General features: G+C 43.1%; 1 protein-coding gene across 4 annotated transcripts in view; it reads right to left on the reverse strand.

The window, feature by feature from the left end:
- Positions 1-7,629: 7,629 nt before the first annotated feature.
- LOC124150822 (nitric oxide synthase, brain-like) overlaps positions 7,630-22,058 on the reverse strand; it is a 257,074-nt gene continuing 242,645 nt past the window's right edge. For all 4 annotated transcript variants that reach the window (XM_046522901.2, XM_046522902.2, XM_046522903.2 and 1 more), the window contains 12 exons: positions 21,798-21,972; positions 20,963-21,107; positions 20,314-20,392; positions 19,087-19,280; positions 17,994-18,163; positions 16,693-16,903; positions 15,824-15,911; positions 14,716-14,849; positions 13,198-13,355; positions 11,325-11,516; positions 10,002-10,172; positions 7,630-8,693 (listed from right to left, as the gene is read on the reverse strand). In XM_046522901.2, coding sequence (XP_046378857.1) covers positions 8,580-8,693; positions 10,002-10,172; positions 11,325-11,516; positions 13,198-13,355; positions 14,716-14,849; positions 15,824-15,911; positions 16,693-16,903; positions 17,994-18,163; positions 19,087-19,280; positions 20,314-20,392; positions 20,963-21,107; positions 21,798-21,972 — 1,831 coding nt within the window. In that variant the 3' untranslated portion in view covers positions 7,630-8,579. The remainder of the gene's footprint in view (positions 8,694-10,001; positions 10,173-11,324; positions 11,517-13,197; positions 13,356-14,715; positions 14,850-15,823; positions 15,912-16,692; positions 16,904-17,993; positions 18,164-19,086; positions 19,281-20,313; positions 20,393-20,962; positions 21,108-21,797; positions 21,973-22,058) is intronic.

Raw genomic sequence — 22,058 nt, forward strand, 5'->3', positions numbered from 1 at the left:
TTTAGCAATATTCCAGCAATATCACGGCGGGAGACACCAGAAATGGGCTTCACACATTGTGCCCATGTCGGGAATCGACCTCGGGTCTTCGGCGTGACGAGAGAACGCTTTAACCACTAGGCTACCCGACCGCCCCTATTGATATTAGTACTTTAGTACGTCCATTGAACCTGTTCACAGTGGTTCGATGGAGCAATGTTATCAGTAGAGAGTGAGTGAGTAAGTTAGGTGTAACGTCGCTTTAAACACCATTCCGAGCCACCTTTGTAAAGCTGGCAATTGGTTTATTGATAATTGAAAAACCAGAGGTTTAGCGTGCGCATAACCACCCCGAACTGCAAGGTAAGGAAACACACGGCAGACAGGTAAAATTATTACATTGATACTGGTATTTCAGTCCCCCAACTAAGTTCTATCTCCACCCGTTAACGTTCTCCCGTTGTGATTTTGGGTTCGAACCCGTGTCGCGGGATCTTATACTTGGCGTCAACCTTAAAAGGGGATTGGATCGCCACGTCTTGTAATCCAGGTGCTTATTGTGGCATCGGATCCAAATGGTTGGTCTGCCTGCTCCAGAGTTTATCGGCTGGGATGTACCGTGATGGTGCTGGGTTATTCATCATGCCTGCGTAAAACAACATTCACTCATTGGTGATTCCAACGACAGTGTATTAATTGGCCGAAATCTGCACGCCACTTTGCGAACCGGATGTCGATTTCGTTACACGATTTTGATTGGAGTGTGCATAGACTCATTAGTCCAGCCAAAATAGGTCCATTGCAGGATTTGCAAAGCATATGTACCTCCAACTCGGCGTCAACAGATATTTTCCAAATCTTTTCAAGTGTTTAGTCAAGGTGCTCATGTGAATTCGCTGGGAAAGACCCGTTTCACCACAATATAGTTTTGGATTATCGATCAGATCGTCTTCACTGGGCGCCGCCATTTTGGTTAAAACAAATGCAAGTGATATGAGAGGTAGAATCTGATTGGTCAATAGGAGGGACATAGAAGGGACATAACTCGTAATAACCACTGGTTGCGATACGAAGGAGCCCAGAAATCCCAGTCCAGTACGGCATGGGTGGAAACAGGACTTTTACAGTCAGTTAACTCCCTTGCCTCGGGAAGTTGCCCGGGTAGAACGAAGTGGGCTCAAGCACCCGTTTTCGCAAAACCGAGTACCCGTTTTAATGGCAATACGACACTTTGACTTTTCTGAGCATCATCCGAGTCCAAAGCCTCAAGACGCTGTATCATTTCTCTTCCATCCGTTAAACATGCATACTAAGATGTGAGTTATCTCCCCTGTTCAGCTACACGAGGCCTTGACCCGACGCATGCTCGTGTACTCATGTGCCTAACTCAGCATCGTCCATAAACATAACAAACACTGTTGTTTGCATAAGGAAAATTTTAATTGTAAAGAAATGGTTAAAATAAGATTATAATGATAAAATACATCGTCTTATGGGGAAACATTTACAATCAAAATGAAAGTGGATGAATTACCATTCAGTGTTACTGCATCAGTTGTATCAACTGTACAATTCAAAACAGTTGTCATTCCAACTGCACAATTCAATCCGTTGGCACTCCAACTTTACAGTTAGAATTGTTGTCCTTCCAACTGCACCGTACATACAGTGTGTAAATCTCAAATACCACAGTTATAGCGTTTAAACAGTTGTGCAGCATCGATGTGGTCAACTGTTCAGTTCACTAGTAACCGACTGTACAGTTGAAACAGTTGCAGACCAACATAGTGACCAACTACAGTTAAAACAGTTGTGCACCAACAGTAACCAACTGTGATGTTGAATCTGCCGCACACCAACATTGTGACAACTGTACACTTGAAACGGTTGCCCACCAACCTCGTGACAACTGTACACTTGAAACGATTGTCCAACAACATTGTGACATCTGTACACTTGAAACGATTGTCCAACAACCTCGTGACAACTGTACACTTGAAACAGTTGCCCATCAACCTCGTGACAATTGTACACTTGAAACGATTGTCCAACAACCTCGTGACAACTGTACACTTGAAACGGTTGCCCACCAACATTGTGACAACTGTACACTTGAAACAGTTGCCCATCAACCTCGTGACAGCTGTACACTTGAAACGACTGCCAACGAACCCCGTGAAAACTGTACACTTGAAACGGTTGTCCAACAACCCCGTGACAACTGTACACTTGAAACGGTTGTCCAACAACCCCGTGACAACTGTACACTTGAAACGGTGGACCACCAACATTGAGACAAGTGTACAGTTGAAATAGTTGCCCACCAACACTGTGGCACCTGTACACTTGAAACGGTTGCCCGTCAACATTTAGACAAGGGTACAATTGAAATAGTCGCCCACCAACCTCGTGACAACTGTACACTTGAAACGGTTGCCCACCAACCTCGTGACAACTGTACACTTGGAACGGTTGCCCACCAACCTCGTGACAACTGTACACTTGAAACGGTTGCCCACCAACAACGTGGCAACTGTCCACTTGAAACGCCTGCCCACAAACCTCGTTGCAACTGTACACTTGAAACGGTTGCCCACCAACATCGTGACAACTGTACAGTTCACAACACAACTTGCCCTCAATACAGTTCAGATATAACTGCACCACCATACGTACGTGACGACACACCACATCCCACACAGTACAGAAGGTCCGTTACAACAGCACATGGTGCGTGGACCTCACAGCTGGACACTCAGTTTACTGAAAGACTCCAGAATGTGCCCTGTCCACTACATGCCCGTTGGATGTACCCGTTGACTGAGCGAACACGTATCCCACTGTACGTCCTATACCTTTGATCCAGACCAAGGAAAACCCCGAATCAACCTGTGGTATAACAACTTGTAACAACAGATGCAACTATACATAAACAACAATTATGAAAAAACCCCTTAACAGTGCTTTTTGACGTAATCCCATTTTCGATCTTAAGTTCAACACTAAATACCTTCACCGCATTTTTTTCACCTATATATTTGCTCAATGATGGAAGCCGATGCTCTCGCCACATACCAAGCATTTAAAACAATGTGGATAAGCAGTTAGTTTTACCTTAGGAACATATGAACTCATGTCAAACAGTTGTAAATCGCTGTGATGGATACATTATTCTGAAAACCTCAAGCAGCCTCTACGCCACATTGGCCAGCAACATCCGTAAAGTCCCGTCACAAACAGTTCTGTCCTGTCTTGCACTCGCTTCGTTATACAACCATGGTTTACTACAAGCGTGGAGTCCTGTCTTGCACTCCTAACACACACATGGCATATTACAAGCGTGGAGTCCTGTCTTGCACTCGTTATAAAACCATGGTTTACTACAAGCGAGGGGTCCAGTCTTGCACTCGTTATACAACCATGGTATATTACAAGCGTGGAGTCCTGTCTTGCACTCGTTATACAACCATGGTTTACTACAAGCGAGGGGTCCAGTCTTGCACTCGTTATACAACCATGGTATATTACAAGCGTGGAGTCCTGTCTTGCACTCGTTATACAACCATGGTATATTACAAGCGTGGAGTCCTGTCTTGCACTCGTTATACAACCATGGTTTACTACCAGCTTGGAGTCCTGTCTTGCACTCGTTATACAGCCATTGTATATCACAAGCGTGGAGTCCTGTCTTGCACTCGTTATACAACCATGGTTTACTACAAGCGTGGAGTCCTGTGTTGCACTCCTAACACACACATGGCATATTACAAGCGTGGAGTCCTGTCTTGCACTCGTTATACAACCATGGTTTACTACAAGCGTGGAGTCCTGTCTTGCACTCGTTATACAACCATGGTATATTACAAGCGTGGAGTCCTGTCTTGCACTCGTTATAAAACCATGGTATATTACAAGCGTGGAGTCCTGTCTTGCACTCGTTATACAACCATGGTTTACTACAAGCGTGGAGTCCTGTCTTGTACTCGTTATACAACCATGGTATATTACAAGCGTGGAGTCCTGTCTTGCACTCGTTATACAACCATGGTTTACTACAAGCGTGGGGTCCTGTCTTGCACTCGTTATACAACCATGGTATATTACAAGCGTGGAGTCCTGTCTTGCACTCGTTATACAACCATGGTTTACTACAAGCATGGGGTCCTGTCTTGCACTCGTTATACAACCATGGTATATTACAAGCGTGGGGTCCTGTCTTGCACTTTTAATACACACATGGTGTCGAGATTTTGTTCTGGATATTATATATTTTCTCATCTACTGCTACAAAACCAAATATTTTTATGTAATTTTTGTGGGAGGCAATTTTTGTGTTTTCCCAACAGCATAGTTCCTTTTTTTCCAGACTTTCTTGGACAACTTATTGTTTTCGTTAAAATCACAGCTTCCCCCAACCAATCCAGAATATCAACTGTTTGCTCCCGAAAGTAGCAAAACCTCGTTAACACGAAAAGATGAAGACAACTGCATATATGACGAGACACACGCAAATTCGTCCGATTGAAACCCTAGTGCTGGTGAGGTCTGAGAAGGGATCGTAATGTAACCTCGTCTTATATTGAGGGTGTATGAAGTCTTACGGTAATACAGTAAACTACGGTTATAACGAACACGCTTATAACGAACTTACTTTTTTGGTCCCGACTATTTGCTGTAGTTATGCTGTATATATGCTTATAACGAACTACGGTTACAACGAACTAAAATAAGTAGTCCCTTTGAGTTCGTTATAACCGTACTTTACTGTAGGTTCTCTGAGGACAAGCACTAAAACTTGCCAGAGACTGTCATAAGTTGGCGCTTTATATCCGAATTCTAAAAACAGATGGGACATGATTTCTTCAATCATTTTACAGTTTGCTTTGGATCGATAAGTGATAAAAACTGGTTTAGGTTCTTCTAAATTTTATAAATATTAAAATCTGACTTGTAACGACGCCTTATCGTTTAATCAAATTTTGCTTTAGTCATATAAAAATCCCGTGGATAATGTTTATTATCAAAGCGGTCTTTACCGTCGGTGGTTCATAAAACACCTTGTCATGATAGTATTCTCATACCGGATAAACGTGTCCTACGCATATCATCTATCTGGAAACCTACCAACTCTGAATGAAAACAGAATCTATAAATAGATAACAATACCTTTGGTTGTATCTACAGAACCTTCAAATAAAATGCATATTTGTAACATAAATCATATCGAGTGTAACAATAATAACCAATATATCATAAACACCTACCAGTGCATAAGTTCATATAAGAATAATACGTATTGTGAACAATGTAAAAGGCCAACAATGAAAAATAGTATGTACATCAATTACGCATAGTTCATGCGACTACAACATAACCAAAATTTCCCACCCGGACCAGCCAGAACATCAGCCGAGCCCGTAACAAGACTACTACATGTGTTAGAAACCTGGTTTCCTACAACTAGTGTTGAACTGCACACAACTCATCTTGGAAAGCTACAGTAATAACGTACACGCAACGCCAACGCCAACTTGAGAACCCTCCTTTGTTGACTATTGTGGATCACTAAAGCAATTGCTAGGCAATCAAATGCGTCTTTGTCATATACAAACACTACAATGATTCAGTGGGAACATACAGTCAACACCGCTGTGTCGAACTTTGATGTGTCGAACTGACGGTTGTATAGAAATAATAGCTTGGTCCCTGCGTAGTCCATATTTATTCTCTTAACCTCTGATGTGTCAAAGTTACGTTTGTCTCCAAGTCAGTTTCCAGTCCCAAACATGTACTTCCAGCACAATTGTACTCTGATAAGTCGATCTTGCATAGACGCTGTAGCGCATTTTTCGGTTGTGTCGAACCTCGGATAACTCGGACTGTTTACGTAGGTCCCTTCAACGGTGTTGAGTCTATGTTCATATGTAAGAATTCAATTTTAGTTCATTCAAAATTTCAAATTCAAACTGTGTCAAATCGCCATTTCAATGAAAACATAGGGAACAGGTTAATACATTTAGTAAACTCCATACCACTTCCTATTTTTTTTAACTAGAGAGGGTGGGACTTTTGAAAAAGGTCAGTGTCATGAATGTAGAAAAATACACAAAGTAGACGCTTAACTACTTTGTTAACAGAGCACGGGTATGACGTTGACCATTATCGAGGCGTATAGAGGGTGCAACTCTGGAGTGGACTTTAAAAAAACGTATTGAAAATGTTCCCACTGGAAACTCGTTCCCACCCTACCATCATAAATGCTCAGACCATTTGGAAAAAGAACACCCTTATTGTTGTTCCATTGGCAACAGATGGCGTTACAAACACAAATGCCTTCGAAATGATGTGGAAGTCTTGTACAACATATTGGTCCTAAAACCTAATCATGATTTAACAAACGAAAAAAAAATGTGCTTACGAAAAATAATTTTCAGCAGGACAGTTGAATGTAAAATTATCAAAATAAATAAATAGCACTGATATGTTATACATGTGATTTAAGTGACAGAGCAATTTTGTTCCGAAAATATATTTCACAGACGCTGAAAAATATGGTCAGTCAACTCCTTTAGGACACCAGTACATACGTGAATAGTCTCCTACTTCTCTACCAGAAACTAACACTGCTTGGCAACATTAAATCTACGTATAAGTTCATTATGCATAATTTTGACATAATATAGTCAACAATGATTTGAGTATGCCTAATACAATATCCATACACGCCTGAAACATATCCTTGGTATGTATATGCTGAAACATATACTTGATATGCATATGCAAATTAACGAATTGTGGAAGTTTACTCCGTATCCTGTATTGAATACCCAAGTCACAAATTATCGGACTAAAACTGAAGCTGGGATGACCCACAGTGGAAAAACCTAACGAGGAGTGAACGGATATACCGCTTGTCATCCCTTTATTTAGTTAGCAATCTCAGATCATAGAGATGCAAGTATCATTTTTCTGTTATGAAGACACAATCAAATAGTACGTGCACAATAGATTGGTCTTTAAATGGACGAAAAGATACAATGGACTTTGTTGTGTCAGAAACAGCTCCTGCCAAGTTCAGTTTGAGTTTAACACTGGACGAAAAAACTAATTTTTCATTGAAAGAAAGAACGAACACAGAATGAACACTCATTTCCAAAGTGTCAGATTGCTTTAGAGTGAGGTTAGACTGTATAACACATTTGAAAACATGGTAAATTTGTTTGCAGATATGTTGATTTCAAGTTACGGTATGTTTGGGAATTTTGTAAAGTAAACTTTTTGTCCTGTGTGAGAAATGTGTTTGAGTCTAAAGGTTATGGAAAACAGACAGGAAGGATGTGATCACAACCCTCGAACAAGGCAGTTAATAGGACCATGCAGGGTACAGGGGTTTGGGGTTTGACCCCGGGGACGGGTTGGTGGACCGGTGTCATGGAGTGGATGGTAAACCAAGAGATATGGGTTGTAGTAGTAGAAGTAGTAGCAGGAGAGGTGGAGGTGGAATGGGCCGGATGGTATGAACGAATATTCAGGTGTGTAAGGATGGGGATAGCTTGCAGCCGGGCATGTAGGCCGTGTGTGTGTGTGTTCGGGGGGGTGGGGGTGATTTGGGGTGGGGTGGGGGGTGGGGGGGGGGGGGGGGGTGGGGGGTAGGGGGGTTGCTTTAGGTGTGGTACTTCACGGTAGGTGGGAAACAGAGTGTTGGGGTGTATGTTTGCTTATAATTAATGACTTATAATTGGGTACTACGATTAACTCCACCCTGTTAACATGTTTATGGAGCAAAATGTACGTTTTCGAATGCTTACAGTTTTCGCCAATCAGATGACATTATATCACGTGACACAACTCGCGCAGTCAGAAATACGAACTCCAAGAGACTCTCATCACAATCAGTTCCTTACATCCGAAATTCTTTATGCCGCTGAACAGTTAAGTTAATGTCAACACATAGGGTTTTACAACTGATTTCATCATAAACGACTAGTTTCCTAACCGACTTCATTACATCCGAGGTTGACTGAAATTTGTCAGATTGACGTACCTTCGCATAAAGAGGACAAGGGTGAGATCTCGTCACACCATACCTAATAATTCTACCATTCGAGCACTGCTCGTTACTAGAAAGCCACCGATATGTAACAAAAACTGACATCAAACAGTGTTATTTATAAATTATGTTAAACACAACAAGAAACACATTTGCCTTGCTTTTCTACTACAGTATATTGCTGTGGGGTCCCACAAAATAGAAAAGAGTTGTAGAAATATGGCTCAACAATGCAGTATGTACATAAAATAACATCAACATGTCAATGGCACCAAGGCCTCCAAGACAAAACAGGAACACTTGGTCACCCCCCAACGTGTGCAGTGACCCATGACATAGCGTCTCTGGTAGAACCAACATTATCATAATGTAAAGATTGCAACAATAACAGCAGTTGTTCACATATATTCAGAGTTATCTCCCCTCTAAGCAACAACTACAATTGTAGTTCAAATGTAGGCAATGAAAACACGCATTTTCTACAACTACGAGATGATTTTAGAGAAAGAAAATTTATATTTTTTTAGTGACAACTTTTTTAGTGTCGACTTCAGTGTTCAGTTGGCACTTCCGGTCGGTCGACTCCTCCTTCCGGTTCTATCCTCTGCTTCATGAAGATATTCTTGGTGGGGACCTTCGGCTTACCTGGAAGAGCCTTCCGGTCCTGCAACAAGACGTGCATTTGTGTTAAAAGTCACATCGGCAATATTTAGGCCGTTTGTTTCTTTGTTTGTTTGTTGTTTAACGCCGCACTCAGCTATACTCGAGCTATGTGACGGCGGTCTGTAAATAATCGAGTCTGGATCAGAAAATCCAGTGATTGACACCATGAGCATCGATCTACGTAATTGGGATACGATGACATATATCAACCTAGTCAGCGAGCCTGACCACCCGATCCCGTTAGTCGCCTCTTACGACAAGCATGGGTTGCTGAAGACTTATTCTAACTTGGATCTTCATGGGTATATCTGGGCTGGATAGTAACTAAATTTAGAACAGGTAAGGGACCGGTCATTTAGTTCAGCGGGGTAATATACTGAAAACAATTACCCCCCCCCAATACCTGTCCGATTTTTTTGAATGTCCTTGTACATTATTTTTAAGACACTAACTCAATTTGTTATATTATAAAATGTGGTCTCATGGCCCACGTAATATGTATATTAGATTTTATAACCCTCCCGAATTTCTTTTTGGGGGGACCCTCCCCGAATCCATCTGATCTCCCTCCACCCCAAACCCCCACCCTTTATCATATATGACCGGTTCCTTTTACATTAATAATTTTTATACATTTAGACTGTATAAAACCTGTCGACAGTGGACAGTGAAATAACTAGATTACGTAAGTCTCACTGATGAGACTGAAGAGAGCTGAAGGTAGGTGGTTCGATGTGTTAATATATGACACTTGTTGTTGTCCTGCCTGGTGCTCGCATTAAGGGTCTAAAACAAGGACTGGTCGGCTCGGAGTCAGTATACTGTGCCTGAGCGGGGTATCCATGTTAAAATGGGGCATACTATCTCACCGGGCTGGTACTATCGAACCGGCATCAGTTGTGAATAGTACAACACGTGAGTGAGTGGGCGAATATTGTTTTACGCCGCTTTTAGCAAAATTCCAGCAATATCACGACGGGGAACGCTAGAAATAGGCTTCACACATTGTACCCATGTCGGGAATCGAACCCGGGTCTTCGGCGTGACAAGCGAATGCTTTAACCACTAGGCTACCCGACCGCCCCGAATAGTACATCAAGCCAGGCACGCATTCATACGTACATGCAGCTCCTTATATAGGTGTAATAATTTTGAACGCGACGTTAAACCTCAATTTCACCTTACCTCTCTCTTACATTAGCAAGTTGTAGAGTTGACCTGAGCCCACTCTAGTAGATCTAAAGTATGCAACGTTAGCTAGTCACAGGCTGTTCCAGCTAAGAAAATAAATACTAAAGGTTCTACTCACAGAGGCGGGAATGGGTGTGGCCACTTCCTTCACAGCGTCGGGCTTGGCCGGTTTGTCAGTGGAGTTGATGTACTTCAGCGCACGTTTGCTTGGGTCACGTGACCTGTCGGTGACCTCTGAACTCTTCTGAATGCTAACGCCGAAGATGTCTTCGTGGAATCGGTTTGCATCCTGGAAAATGGTGAGGTTGATTAAAATTTGGAATCCCATTAAATCTGCCTAACTACTATCATGAACATGACATCTGTTCAAGGGGACGCTACTCTTTCCCAAATGGTATGGTGTTGTTGTTCTTTGTTTAACGCCGCACTCAGCAATATTCCAGCTATATGAGGGCGGTCTGTAAATAATCAAGTCTGGACCAGACAATCCAGTGACTGACATAATAAGAATCAATCTGTGCAACTGGAATACGGTGACATGCATCGATTCTGGACCAGACAATCCAGTGATTGACATCATGAGCATCGATCCACACAATAGGGATATGATGACATGCATCAACCAAGTCAGCGAGACTAACCACCCGATCTTGTAAGTCGCCTCATACAATAAGCATAGTCGCCTTTTACTGCAAGCATGGGTTGCTGAAGAACTATTCTGATATAACCCTGGCTTCGTGGAGCACTGTCCCAATTTCAGGAAGTTGTCACGTGACATTTAAAATACCTTAGTGTTACTGACAGCTAGACCACCTCAAAGGGGGCACTAATTTTAGTTCGTTATAACCGTAGTTCGTTATAAGCATATGTATATAGCATATATACAGCAGTGGTCGGGACAAAAAAAGTTCGTCATATCCGTCAGTCCGTTATAAGTGTGTTCGTTATAAATGTAGTTTACTGTACAATGTGCAGTTTGATCAACCGATCAACCAACTTTGCATCTATCTCAATCCTTTCGATATTATTGTCAAACACATTTTTAAAAAAGATCATTTATACACAAAACGCCTGAGGCTCGGAACGTGTATTTTTCGCGAACACATGTCATCACTGATTTTCAGTGATCCATTCATGTAATGTTCCCAGTTATTTTGGCTTTTACACCAAAAGGAAATTGTTTTATTTCCATGAGAAACTCTTTGAGTGTTCTGACCACCAAGAGGTAAAGCGTCCGCCCGGAGAGCGGAAGGTCCGGGGTTCGATCCCCGACCGCGTCATACCAAATACGTTAAAAGATGGTACTTGTTGTTACACTGTCTGGCGACATGGCATCTCAGTGGGCTAGCATTATAAAATCGGCATTAGTCGCTAGATAAGTGCAATAATCTTGGACGTGACGTTAAGCCCAATTTCACCTTTCACCATATTGTCAGCTTACCCTCAGTTTGAGGACGAAGGCTCTGGCAGTGTCTGGCGTTAATCCCCCTTCCTCACAGAGGATCCGCTCCAGGGTTCGCGTGACGTCATCAGCCATCGATACGTCACCGCACACGTAGAAATGTCCGCCACATTTCATCATAGCATGACAAACATCCTTGGCGTTCGTATGGAGTATATCTTGCACGTACACCTGAAGAAACACAAAACAGTGTCAAGAGAAGCGTATGTCACGTACATCGGAATCTGTATCTCACAATACACGAGATGTGTTTGATCTCACAATACACCAGATCTGTTTGATCTCACAATACACGAGATATGAACAGTTATATCTCACAGTACACGCGATCTGATATATCTCACAATACACGTGATACGTCATATCTCACAAAACGCGAGATCTCTTATACATCACAATACACAAGATTTGTATATATAACAATACACGAGATCTGTTTTTCTCACAGTACACGACATCTTTTATATCTCACAATACACGAGATCTGTCATATCTCACAGTACACGAGATCCCTTATACATCACAATACACGAGATTTAAAAATATCAAAGTACACGAGATATCTCATATATCACAATACACGAGATCTGGCATATCTCACAGTACACGAGATGTTATATCTCACAATAAACAATATATGTTGTATCTCACAATACACGGGCTCTGTTATATCTCACAATAAACGAGAATAGTTGTGTCTCACAATACTCGGGATCTGTCATATCTCGCAATACACGAGATTTGTCTATATCACATTGCACGAAATCTGTCATACCTCACAATACACGAGACTCTGTTATGCACCTGCCATATTTCTGGAGTCATGACATCCACACAAAGAGGTGGTTCTATCAAAGGAATATTTATTTTCTCTCCAGGTTTTCTTTTCCTAAAATTAATATTTTCGAGTCGAGGTGGTACAGAAACGAAGCCGAAAAAAACATTTAGAAAGCTAGCCTCTAATTAGTTCAAGAACACACGCATTCTTCAGTTATAATTTGTGGTCAAAGCAAGCTCACGGTTCTCTGGACTTCATCCCCTATGGGTGAGTCAGTTGTGTTTAACGCCGCTTTTAACAGTATTCCAGTTATATCACGGCGTGTCAGCTTAATGTGGGAGGAAAGCCCGAAGTGATGCAGGTCTCAGACGTTTACCACTTCGGTGAAACCCACGAGCACGGGTATGGTGCTGTAAAACCTAGAAACATAATTGGGGCGAACCGGGATTCGAACCCACAATCATAGGTTTCTGGCGTGCCCAAGGGACGCAACTCTGCACAGCGAATCGCGGCGCCTTAGACGACTGGGCCACCCGTGATGTGGTATGACTTTCACGCAGAGATAGAACGTATCGGAGTAAATGATCTGGTTATAATGAGATTGCCATAACAAACTATTTGATGATTAGGTTGCGGCCCGCCCCTTAACATTCGTCACCACTCGCCCCTTTCCGTAACCAATAAGAGGACCCGTCCCCCTATCTATGAGTGTTATGTGCGGAAACACGTGAAACCAATCAGAATGCGTGTATGACTTCAAGTACTTCCGTCAAAGAATCCCTCCGGAATTTCTTTTTCATTTTACACGTTTTGCATTTAAAAATATACCCAAGGTATAGTTAATGTGTTCAATCATTCTGTATAATACTAAAACTCCCGATGTGTTTTCAATAGCATCTGGAATATAAATGATATATGGGGAAAATACATTACGCAAAGAGTTGACAAGTCTCTCAGCTATGCCCGTTTGCGCTTAGACGGAACCCAGTCGCAAAATGGCCACGAGAGCGGAACGAGTCGTTTGGGTTCGTCTCGGAATAACACAAGTTGTCACGAATGGGCCCTCACAGGTACCTTTGACTTGCCCGGCTCTCGCGAGAGGGCGACGTAATAGTTGGACATGACCCCTTCCTCCTTCAAGAGCTTCAACTCCTGCTCATAGATGTTATCCTCCGTCGACATCCGGCAGCCGAAATACATGTACATGCCTCCCCAGCCCCGCTTCTCGCCGTCTGGAAACAGTCAAAAGTTGTACATTAGAGACAAGAACCTGATACACATTGGCAGGTTTCAGTGAGAATAGTGAATGAGCGAGCAAGTGAGTTTGGTTAAACGCTGCTTTTAACAGTATCCAAGTTTTATCACGGCGTGTCAGCTTAATGTGGGAGGAAAGACAGAAGTGATGCAGGTCTTAGACGTTTACCACTTCGGTGAAACCCACGAGCAAGGGTATGGTGCTGACACACCTAGAAACATAATCGGGGCAAACCTGGATTCGAACCCTCGATCATCGGTTTCTGGTGAGCCGATAGATTTCTGTGCGACGCCTTCGACTGGGCCCCACCCCCCACCCCCCACCCCCCACCCACCCATGAAGCCGAGTGGCTCCCACTTGTTAAAGCAAGACCAACAGATCGTTGAATACAGGCCAGCGTGCTTTTGCAATTATAGTCACCTTTTCATTATGGATGATAAAGAAAAAAATCATAGTTTATTTTCTCAGGGTATATAGTACTTGGAAAGAAACCATATTTTGTTTTGTATATTGCAAAACCGATCGTACGTATCATTTCTGTTTGAAGTAGAGTAGTTTCCTTCGTTACCGTACTGAGAAAAGGTTTTGTATTTAGCTGACGGCATGACTTTATGTTTTGGAAGTTTGTTGTCGAAACTTAACTTTAAATAAATTATTATTTTAATAAATAATTATATGATATAAATTAATAATTATAACAATCATCAAAATAACTGTGAACATTACACTAGATCTATCAATAAAGCACAGCAGCTTGACTATGATATCTTAAGTGATCAGTTGTACACACCAATGAGTCAAACAGCCCTTTGGTAAAAAGGAGTAGACACTGATATGTATTATGACATCAATATTTATCTTCAACTACGGTTTACTTGTTCTTCTTCAAAAATATATATGTATGCGTGTTTAAATAATTAAAATATATATACATGCATGTTTGAATAATTAAAATTATATATATACATGCTTTTTCAAATAATTAAAAATATATATACATGTATGTTTAAATAATTATAAAAATGCATACATGAATTTTAGTATTGGGAAATTTCGGATTACACATTTTTTTGTAATCCATGAAAACATTCGGAAACCCACAGGTTATTTTCCCGCCGTCACGAAAGAGTTAACTGTCTGAGCTAAGATTAATGTCACAAGTATTGTAACGTTGCGATTGGTTCAAGAATAGCTCTTATACCAGTCGATTTTTTTGTAGTAATTTGCTGAGATTTGTTTAAGCTCACCTTCGTGAATAGGCTGCAGAGTATCGAAACGGAATGGAGATATGATTATATGAATAATCTGGGGTGTACCCGAGGTTATATTGTACTCACGTGTGGGGACCGGGTGCATGTCTCGGTCCACCTTACGTTGTTGCCAGAAGCTCCGGAAGGGTGCGATGCCGGTACCCGGACCAACCATCACCATCGGCAACGTGCTGTCCTCGGGGAGCCGGAAGTTGGGGGCGCTGTTGGCGAAAAATGTCGACCATATTATCTGACTCCTACATGATTGCCTAGACAGGCAACACCATAAAGTCAATGGCTCAGTGCTGTAGCCATCAAGTGCGAAATCAACTATGCTTGAAGCATCTCCAACTCTCACTATCGGTTTGGACAGTAACGGGATGTTGCAGAGAGTAAAGGTCTCCACTCATTATATTAAACAAATTAAACCTATGACCCATGCATGTGTGTTTGTCAGCATCCATGACAAAACAGACTCAATTAAAGTAAACTATGGTTATAACGAACTCGAAGGGGCCACTAATTTTAGGTTGTTATAACCGTAGTTCGTTATAAGCCTATGTATAGCATATATATAACAGACGTGAAATGGGGTTTAACGTCGCGTGCAAGGTTATTGCACGTATAAAGCGACGTGCATGTACGTGTGTGTGTTTGTGTGGCTGCTTGTACTAGTCCGGACTGATGCCGATTTATAGTGCTAGCTCACTGAGATACCATGCCGCAGTTTAACATGAATACCCCACTCAGACACAGTATACTGACTCCGAGCCGACCAGTCCTTGTTTTAGCCCCTTAATGCCGAGCGCCAGACAGGGTAAAAACAAGTACCATTTTTTAACGTCTTTTGGTATGACGCGGTCGGGGATCGAGCCCCGGAACTTCCGCTCTCCGGGCGGACGCTCAACCACTAGACCACGGAGGTGGTCTTTTAGAGACAGCTTCCTGCATCAGCTTGCGCATCTCCAGGTAACTTCCTGAATTCCTGACATGCGCATATCGATGTTTTGTTACAGTTGTTTGCAAACCTTATGACCTCTGCTTTTAAGATGCATATGTGGGGAATCATAGACGGTTCACATTGACACCTTTTTGTAAGGGCTAAAAAGCGACAATGAGGAACCGCGTCAACGCGACAATGTCCCTTTGAGGATTCCATACATATAATGTTATAATCATGCAAAAGACTACTCACGCTCTGATAACACAGGGAACGACCTCGCCGGTGTCACACCTATTGAGCCAACAGGAACACACGCCCTCGTGAACTGGGCCAGCACCACCTACAACACCACGACATCAACTACAGGCTTCAAATCAACGTTTATGGTTTGCTCAATATGTGCATGTTTTGTTGTTAAATACATCAGGGATGAATACAGACTTGCTCAGAGGCCGATATTGAGCCAAAAGTCTGCAACAGAAGTTTGTAAACATTTCAAAATTGGCATTTACGAATTCCCAATTCATAATATGAAACTAATATTATGGCTTAGTTTGCATTTTACCGGTAACAGGACCAGATTATGCATATTTGCTTTGGTTTAAGTTATTGAATGCCGTAACTAGCAACTGTGCTTGTCGTATGAGGCTTAAAACGGTATCGGGTGGTCAGGATCGCCGACTTGGTTGATGCATGTCACCGTATCCCAATTGCGTGGATCGATGCTCATAATGGCAATTATTTACAGAACGCCGTCATATACACATGTAGCTGGAATATTGCTGAGTTCGGCGTTAAACAACAAAGAAACAAAGAAACAAAAAAGTAATTGAATTGAATGCAATGTTAAAACACTCTGACAAAATCAAAATCAAAATTTTGTATAAAAAAGATTTTCTTTTCAAATTTCCTAATATAACCAAAACTAATATGGAAACGTCTGTTAATAGACCATTAGAAAAAAAACGAGTTTTAATTTTTCGTATTAATACAACACAAACAGATTAATATCTGTTGATTCACCACATTGCAAATAATACATCTTAAGATACATACATAATATTACGTCATGTTAAATACGCGCCCTTATTTATTTATAAGTTGATGTTCTATCAGGCTACCTTGGGTCCTGTATTTGACGACGGCGATGGTGGCGTGCACCTCCCCGGGGTAGGAGTAGGGGGAGGAGCTGATGCTGTAGTAACGCTGCTGAAGGAGGGGGAGCTGCGTCATCAGCAGTGACGGCGGGACCTTGAGGGAGGGGAACTCGTCCAGCACCTCCACCAGTGTGGGCATGTTGTCGTACTTCCAGTCCTCGTAGGCGTGGGATTCCTGCACATGAAGGACAGACTCTGTTTGAGGAATTACGGATTTTGTGTCCCAAACTTCAAGTCGGTAGGTCGAAAAATTAAATTCCAATTTAATTTTTTTTTTTTTCGTGAATCTCAAAATGTAAGTAGGTAGAAAAAACAGGTGGGGGCGGGGGAATAGGGGATCGCAATAATTCGTTGTGTTTTAATTTTTTTTACACGTTTTAATGATACAATTTTAATTTATTTGTACTGATAGGGACAGAAAATGATGGTTTATGGTAACATTTTACTTACTTCTGGTGGGGTGATTATGAAACACTGCTTTTTTAAAATTATTTTGCACATTTTTAGAGTCGGGAGAAAACAAAGTTTTAAAAGGTGTATTCATGGGTGAGTGTTTAACCGCATATCGAAAATAACATGATGTGTCAGTTTATTGAAGAAGGAAAATCTAAAGTGATGCAGATCAGGATGTGTACTATTTTGACGAAATTAACAAGAATGGGTGTGATGCTGACAAAACCAAGGTTCATATTCGGATCTAATATTGGATTCAGACACACGCAGAGCAGTCACTGGGAAACATGTGCTCTTGCATACGAAGGATTACATTTTCTTTTATATCTTTGTAATTATAAAAAACTTTATGACTACCAATAAATATGCACGACAAACACATGCTACAGTATAAAATAACACATCTGTTGAAGAACAAATCCAAGATTTGACATAAGTTACACCATGAGTGAGTGAGTGAGTTGGGTTTAACGCCGATTTTAACATAATTCCAGTTATATCACGGCGTGTCAGCTCAATGTTGGAGGAAAGTCCGAAGTGATGCAGGTCTTAGACGTTTACCACTTCGGTGAAACCCACGAGCACGGGTATGGTGCTGACAAACCTAGAAACATAATCGGGGCGAACCGGGATTCGAACCCACAATCATAGGTTTCCGGCGTGCCGAAGGGACGCAACTCTGCACAGCGAATCGCGGCGCCTAAGACGACTGAGCCACCCGTGCCCCCTCACCATGAGTTTGGCCAACATTATATATGACAAATCTTACGAGCGCTTCCAGCAATAGCTGATTTCGCTCCATGGCTACTCACGCTCGACAATAGCTCCAGCCTTTCCTTGTCCTCGTCACGTGTTGCTTGAGTAGCCAATAGCTTGAGCAGGGCCTGGGAGGGGGGCGTAGTTACATCCAAATACCTCATGAACGCCGTACGCAGTGAACACTGTGGCATCTTCTCGAACTTCATCCAGTTCTTAACAGACCCTAATCAAGATTAAGATGTCAAAATAACTACGTCATCCAATTAAATACGTGATGACTTCTAAATGGTTTTAACCCAATTCTTGAAAGATATCCACGCACGAGTCAAAAGAAGACAATGTAAATAAAGATTTGAATAGCATCCTCATCATTACTAGTTCGGGTATATTCATCGATATCCGAAGAGATTCTGTCATACGCGAAACGTGCTTGTTACATTTCTAAATGCAATAGAAAATGTTAAATGTATCATGAAGAATGGCAATTAAGTGGAAAAGTATTATTGACCAGGTTAGTATTATATTTTTCTGTCACATATGAAGATTTAAGAAGACAAATAACCTTAAAATACAATCTGCGCGCCATCTTAATAATTTAATAATTTATATCTTGTTTGGTTGTCCTTATATATATAACCATAACCTAGCACTCAGTTGGCGAGCACTATCAAACCGGTAATAGGTGAGGTGAAATTGGGTTTAACGTCGCGTCCAAGATTTTTGCACTTATATAGCGACGTGCATGCACGTGTGTGTGTGGCTGCTTGTACTAGTCCGGACTGATGCCGATTTATAGTGCTAGCACACTGAGATACCATGCCGCAGTTTAACATGAATACCCCACTCAGACACAGTATACTGACTCCGAGACGACCAGTCCTTGCTTTAGCCCCTTAATACCGAGCACCAGACAGGGTAACAACAAGTACCATCTTTAACGTCTTTTGGTATGACGCGGCCGGGATCGAACCCCGGACCTTCCGCTCTCCGGGCGGACGCTCTACCACTAGACCACGGAGGCGGTCTCCAAACCGGCAATAGCTCGGACTAGTACAAGTAGCTACACACACAACAAACAAGTTTTGCAGAAGGAAACTAGACCAAAGTCATTCAAGTGTTGCCAGACTCTAACCCTGACGTTCATACCGAGCGGAGTTGCCTTCTCCTGAAGGACCTCTGTCTTCACGACTTGGTCGGGAGGAGGCGCATTGTGCAAACGAGCCAAGATGGCCTCCACAAGTTCTGGTGAGTTTGCAGGGTAGATTCCGATGTGGTCTCCAGGATGATATAACATTTCGATGGCTCCCTGTGTATCAAGGCGAACCAAAATTGTCTGTCGGCTGGAAAACATGAGAAGGTAAAGTTAGTCAACAGATACGGAAGTGTGTGAACAGTGATTCCTTTCCTGCAATAAACCGCGATCACGACCTGTCCGAAACATCACCTTTATAAAAACAATATGATAAATAAATAAACATAAATAAAGTGTGGTGTGTGGTGAGGTGTGGTGCGGTGTAGGCTGTGGTGTGTAGTATGGTGCAGTGCGATGTAGGCTGTGACGTGGTCAGGTGTGGTGTGGTGTGGTGTGGTGTGGTGTGGTGTGGTGTGGTGTGGTGTGGTGCGGTGCGGTGAAGGCTGTGGTGTGGTCAGATATGGTGATGTGTGGTGTGGTGTAGGCTGTGGTGTGGTCAGGTGTGGTGCGTGATGTGGTGCAGTGTAGGCTGTGGTGTGGTGTGGTCAGATATGGTGATGTGTGGTGTGGTGTAGGCTGTGGTGTGATCAGGTGTGGTGCGTGGTGTGGTTCGGTGTAGGCTGTGATGTGGTGCGGTGTAGGCTGTGGTGTTGTGCAGTTTAGGCTGTGATGTGGTCAGGTGTGGTGTGGTCAGATATGGAGATGTGTGGTGTTGTGTTTGTGGTGTGTGCGGTGTAGGCTATGGTGTGATCAGGTGTGGTGCGTGGTGTGGTGCGGTGTAGGCTGTGATGTGGTGCGGTGTAAGCTGTGATGTGGTGTAGGCTGTGGTGTGTCGCGGTGTAGGCTGTGGTGTGGTGTGGTGTGGTGTGGTGTGGTGTGGTGTGGTGCTTAGTAGGCTGTGGTGTGGTCAGGTGTGGTAACAAGCATGTCGGTCCTTCCCAAGGACGACACATACATTCTCTGTGCCTTAGAATGTGAGGACACGACATGCGTTGCGGTGTGGTGTTAGTTGTCGTGTAGGACTTGGTCCGGGTCGGTGGGGTGCGGTGCGGTGCGGTGCGGTGCGGTGCGGTGCGTGTTGTGTGGTGTACAGGAGTCACAGGAAGTCGAGGGAGGCAGGTGTGTGTGGTGGGGGGGAGGGGGGGGGGGGGGGGGGGGGTATGAGGGATGCAGATACTCACGGCGACTCTTGAGTCTGCAGCTGCGTCCTCTCTATCACCTTACACGGCATCACGGCTTTACTGTGTAGCTTGGCGAGAGCTGGGGACAAGACGTTCAGATATATCAACACATACCCTAAGGATTACATCATGCTAGATTCCCGCGTTAGGGTACCCAGACGACGTCAATACATACGTCGAGCGAACGTTATAACCACTAGTCTTGAACTATTTTATTACACTCACTATTGGGAAAATTCCATTCCATGTCGTTAGACATCAAACTCCCGTATTTCCCGAAATGTGATACACCATGTTCCTACATACTATTATAAAGGACACTTACGTGGCTGACTTGTGTTACGCTTGATGTAGATGTGGTTAACACTGGTCTAGTCACAGGTAAAATTACCAATGCTGCCGATTTATGCCAGGGTTGCGTCCCTTAGGCGTTCCAGGAACTAGGGTCGTGCGTGCGACTTCCGGTTCGTCCTATTTACTTTATATTCCCCGGTCTGTCAGCACCATGTTTGTTGGTTTCACCAAATTGGTAAAGGTCTGAAACCTGCATCACTTCACTTTCCGCCCACATCAAGCTGGGACGCCGTAATATGAGTGAAATGCTGTTGAAAATGGCGTTAATCCCAACTCACACACTCACTCCACCTACCTTCACACACGTCCTGCTCCTTCTCGTGGTCCATGGGCGTGATACGGAACTTGCCCGGGGTCCACGTGTTGTCCGCACTGGACAACGCCCCCTGGACCTCCGACATGTTGATGTCGTCGCCGAGGCAGAAGGTATCACAGGCGGCCTGTAGTGAAATAGAGGTAGATTAGTCCGTACCTAGGTTAGAGTAGCTGAGCAATACACTGTTGTGTCGAACATTGATGTGTCGAACTTTGATGTGTCGAACTTATGGTTGTCTCGAAGTAAAAGCTTGGTCCCTAAATATTCCTTATTTATCTATCATACTCGGTTGTGTCGAACATCGGATAACTCGAAGCATCAACTTCGACACAACAGTGTTTGACTGGATATATTGTACTTGCTTACTGTTGCAATACACGATCCGTTCCCTGGCAACATCCCGTATAAGCATGTTTAACACTAAGCAATACTCCCCTGTATGTAAAGGATAAATGCTTGACGAGACAACCAGTGGTTGATATTAGGAACAACGACTACGCCGTCGGGTACAATGGCACACAAACAGCAAAGTCACATTAAATACCCTATTCGTCTGACTCACATTGAAGACCCCATGTCCAGTCCCTTGCTGTATCTGACTCACATTTAAGACCATATAACTAGTCCAAGGGTGTGCCTGACTCACATTTAAGACTCTATGGCCAGTCCCTTGCTGTGTCTGACTCACATTCAAGACCACATGCCCGAACCAAGGGTGTATCTGACTCACATTTTAGACTCTATGCCCAGTCCTTTGCTGTATCTTACACACATTTAAGACCACATGCCCGGTCCAAGGGTGTGCCTGACTCACCTTAAAGACCCCTTGCGCCCAGTTTCGGAAGGACTCCTCTTGTCCACACAGCTCGTCTCCCTCCCCGATGTCATAAATCTTCTCTCCCCCGAGCTCCCTCAGCACAGTGTCCACATAGTGGCCGAAGGCACAGAAGCTTGGGTAGGCCCGTGACCCCAGCCCGAACACTGAAAATCTGCAACACCAGGCGTTGACGGTAACATATGTCGAAGAATATATTTCAAACGAGCGGCTTAACTAAGCCACCAATAATTGTTATGC

Source organism: Haliotis rufescens, unplaced genomic scaffold, assembly GCF_023055435.1.
Source record: "Haliotis rufescens isolate VD_foot unplaced genomic scaffold, xgHalRufe1.0.p SCAF_21, whole genome shotgun sequence".
NCBI classification, from domain to species: Eukaryota; Metazoa; Mollusca; class Gastropoda; order Lepetellida; family Haliotidae; genus Haliotis; species Haliotis rufescens.